Source organism: Gracilinanus agilis, unplaced genomic scaffold (assembly GCF_016433145.1).
Source record: "Gracilinanus agilis isolate LMUSP501 unplaced genomic scaffold, AgileGrace unplaced_scaffold59846, whole genome shotgun sequence".
In the NCBI taxonomy this organism is placed as follows: Eukaryota; Metazoa; Chordata; class Mammalia; order Didelphimorphia; family Didelphidae; genus Gracilinanus; species Gracilinanus agilis.
Genome location: NW_025395260.1, coordinates 7,669 through 12,037, shown reverse-complemented (window position 1 = coordinate 12,037; position 4,369 = coordinate 7,669). Strand labels below are relative to the sequence as shown.

Below are 4,369 nucleotides of genomic sequence, written 5' to 3'. Positions count from 1 at the left end.
CTGGTTCAGCTTGGCCACTGCCAAACCAGAGGGCAATCTGCTCAGTTGGTACAGATACTGATGACCTCTCTCAGCCTTTTTGTAGCAATTTGTGATGTCAGCCCCACCCTCCTCTTCTTATACCTCTCTTCCTCCCTTCACCTCCCAGACCCAGATACCTAATAGCTAATGATGATTAAATGCCTAAATATCTAGGGAGATTCAGAGCAAAGATCAAAGATCTGAGCTCCCAGGTCCAAGCTCCAAGACCAAAGATCAAAGACCCCTTCCAGATGGCTGTGAGGGCTATTTATATCCTCAGGCCAACCAACTTTCCCCTCTCCTAACAGCCTCTGCAAACATTCCGAGGTCTCCAACTGTCTTCCCCTGTCAATCAAGATGAGACAAATGAACTCCCAGAGCTTGAATATAACAATGTCTATATGAACAAAGAAAGAAGTGAGGAGTAGCTGACACCTGAACTAACTTTCATCTGAAGTAGTCAAAGAAAGGAAGAATATACACATAATCATGTGTGCACATGTATGCTTACATACAGTTGGCTACAGAAATACATTTTACTCAACAGGGATTTATGTGGGGAAAGGGGAAAATGGAAAAAGCAGAATCAGAGAGGGTGGATTAAGGGAAGAGTTAGTTTTAGGCAAAACAGACTCAAAGGGAATACAAAAATACTTATAACTCTTTATGAGATAGTAAAGAATTGGGATCTGAGAGGGTATCAAAAATTAGGAAACAATGACAAGTTACTATATATAAACGTGATGGAATACTATTGTGCTGTGAGAAATGACAGAAAAGATAGTTTCAGACAAATTTGGGAATACTTGAATGAATTAATATAGTGAAGTGAAAGGAACTAGAATAATTTATACAAAGATAACAACATGGTAAAAACAAACAATTTTTATGAAATTAGAGGAACTCTGATGAACCATGATGCCAGGGGACTAACAATGAAACATGCTACCCAACTCATAATAAAGAAGTGATGGACTCAGAGTACAGAAAAAGACACTTTTGGGGATAAGACCAAGGTGAGAATTTATGTTGCTTCACTATACATGTTTGCAATAGGGATTTCATTTTTATTTTGTTCTGTGCTATAGGAGTAGCAATGGGGAGGAAGGAATAAAAGGCAGCATTTTGTTGATTGAAAAAATATATAATTAAAAATACTAAGTCAAAAAAATTCTAGAAGAAAGTAATAAACAATCATAATATAATTTGCCTGAGGAGTACTATATGTTGATACCTAAAACCACACAATCAATTAAAAATATTGATTTAAGTGCTATATGCCAAGCAAATGTGATTAACATGTTAACAATGTGTCAAGCACTGTATTAAGCAGTGGGAATACAAATGAAGGAAGAAAGAAACAGTCTCTACCCTCTAGAAGCTTACCTTCTAAAAGAGGAAACTTTCATGTAAACAAATAGGTGTACAATAAATATATAGTGAGAAAGTAATCTTCAAATGGAAGATACTTGCAACTGAGGGTACTGGGAAAGGCCTCTCAGAGAAGGTGGGTTTTTGCTGAGTGTTAAAGGAAGCCAAAAATTCAAGGAAGGAAGGCAATTCCAAGCATGAAGGCCAGATAGTGCAAGGGAAGATAGGAAATGAATTCTAAAAAAAGACGAATATCCAATGGGCCAGTACAACTGTATTATGGCATGTATAGAAGGGATTAATACTGGAAAGGTAAAAGGAATCCAGGTTAAGAGCTTTAAATTCCAAACAAAGGATTTTTATATGCGAGCTTGGGGGTAATAAAGAACTAGTGGAGTTTATTTAATAGGGGAATGACATATTAAAACTTGTGCATTAGGAAAATCATTTTGGCAACTGAAAACATTTAGTGATGCCACCATCAAAATGGCTACACAGATTATTGCACATGTATGGATTTCTAATGTTTACTTGGCAAGTGATATGACCACATATTAAAAATAGAGGGCAGAAAGTTGATTACACACATGATTGTCCTTTGTAGTCTTCATAAGGTGCTGGATAGTTGATTTCAACTCATTTCCTGACATTGTAGATACCACCACTGAATAAAATAATGCCACCAATTCCCGCATTTCTTCCTTATTAGTATTCATTAGACTCTGAAAATGTACAGAAAAAGGAAGTTAGAATTATTCACTGAAAAAAAGGAGAGAATCTATGTACAAAAATATCTATAGCAGCTCTTCCTGTGGTGGCAAAGAACTGGAAATTGAGGGGATTCTTATTAAATGGGGAATGACTAGACAAGTAGTGGTATATGACTATGATGGAATATTATTGTTCTATAAGAAATGATAAGCAGGAAGATTTCAGAAAAACCTGGAAAGACTTACATAATCTGACGCAAAGTGAAGCAGAATCAGGAGAACACTAAACATAGTAATGGCAATGCTAACAGTGATAAACTGTGAATGACTTAGCTATTCTCAACAATACAATGATTTAAGACAATTCCAAAGGAATTATAATGGAAAATGCTATCTATCTCCAGAGAAAAAGCTGATGGAGTCTGAATACAGATTGAAATAAGATTTTTTTTCAACTTTATTTTTCTTGGATTGTTTATTCCATTCTGTTTTCTTTCACAGTAGGACCGATCTGGAAACACGTTTTTCATGACTGTATATGTATAACATATCAAATTGCTTGTTTTAAGGGAGAAAATTTCAAAATTAAATATTTGAAAAACAAATGTTAAAAATTGTTTTTATGTATAATTTTACATACATATTTTCTTTAAGTACCAAAGTCAGAACTCCAACTGAAGGATTATGACTCTAAACTCAATGCCCTTTATAATGCAAGAGGTCATAGTGCCCTAACTGGTTTATTTTTTTCCAATACCTTGTACCAGTCATCATTCCTTCTCTCTCAAATTCTTCTCTATTGACTCTTTCCCCTCTCTCTATAAATATATACATAACAATCCCCCTCTAAAAAAAAATTCTTGTAACCAATCATTATATAATTAAGCAACGTTCCCAATTTCTGTCTAGCACTTAATCATCAAACTTTGTGTAAAAATATTGGCACGGCTCTCCTACAGAAATCCTCTATACAAAGGGCTCTATACAAAGACCAATGATAAAGAAAAATGAAAAGGAACATAGGTAAAGCACTATTCCCTGGCTAAATTTGCATAAAAATATAACCTGAAGTCAGTTAAGCCAATAAAGATGTTGTGCCCAGGAAACAAGAATGAGTTCAGGTCAGTGGGCTCACATATAGTAAAAGAAAGGAAGAGTGCTAAAGGAATCTTAAACCTTTAGGTTTCACAAATGGGCCTGAAGAGTGAAACTTGAGAACAGAATGCCACATCCCTCTTTAGACAAAGCCAATGTAAGGATTTATTTTTAGTGACTATACTTATCTATCACAGGAAAAAGCACATGGGAGGGTTGCAGGGGTGGGGGTGGGTGATAAAGGGTAGAGTTCAGAAAGAAACCAGGGATTCTGGAAAACAGAAGTGAAGAAGGGGACATGAAGAAGGGTCAGAGGAATACTACTAGGAAGAGAGATCATAAGATCCAAGTTTGAAAAACACTTAAAATTTAACTTAAATAAGTTAAACTAGCTCTTTCTGAGGAATCATCAGAAACAGATATATGCATGCCTGAGACCTACCTTTATCCAGTCTGTTTTGTCTACAAATTTGGTTGCTAATTTTTCTGGATAGACAGAAACAGCTTCCAAAAGACAATACATGACAGGTAAACCTAAACAGAAATTCAGAATAATATTAAAAGCCATCAGAACCAACAAATACACATTTCATCACAATGTCCCCCAAGTTCTTTGTTGCTCTAAAGACAAATATCTTAACATGTTTCAGTTGTGACTGGCAAGACTTCCCCAACCTATCAAAGGGGTCCATTACAAAAGAAAAGAATTCCTGCACTAGAGTTTCAGTCCAAATGTATAAAAGACTATTTTTCTTTGTTCAATAATCCCACTGGAATGACTTTACAAATTACTATGTAACCTAATTTCCCCTCCAAAATCTCTTCTTTTGAATCAATAATTCTCTTCCTTTCTTTGGAAAAACTGATTTTGCAGTTATAATTTTAAAAATCTTAAGACTCATAGGTGATGGGGCAACATAAGTGGCTCAGTGGACAGAGAGTCAGGCCTGGAAATAGGAGGTCCTGGGTTCATATGTAGCTTCAGACACTTCCTAGCTTGGAATGCAGGAAGGCAGGAAGGCAGGGGAGAAAGGAAGGAAAGGAAGGAAGGAAGGAAGGAAGGAAAAGAGAAAAAAAGAAAGAAAAGAAAAGAAAAGAAAAGAAAAGAAAAGAAAAGAAAAGAAAAGAAAAGAAAAGAAAAGAAAAGAAAAGAAAAGAAAAGAAAAGAAAAG

At 35.5% G+C, this 4,369-nt stretch overlaps 1 protein-coding gene across 1 annotated transcript in view; it reads right to left on the bottom strand.

Annotated features, from left to right (window-relative positions):
- Window positions 1-1,946: 1,946 nt before the first annotated feature.
- The window catches only part of LOC123256505 (proteasome adapter and scaffold protein ECM29-like), a 10,062-nt gene continuing 7,639 nt past the window's right edge, over window positions 1,947-4,369 (bottom strand). The window contains exons 4-5 of the mRNA XM_044685105.1: window positions 3,640-3,731; window positions 1,947-2,114 (exon numbers count right to left, since the gene is read on the bottom strand). Of these exons, the coding sequence (XP_044541040.1) occupies window positions 1,947-2,114; window positions 3,640-3,731 (260 nt within the window). The remainder of the gene's footprint in view (window positions 2,115-3,639; window positions 3,732-4,369) is intronic.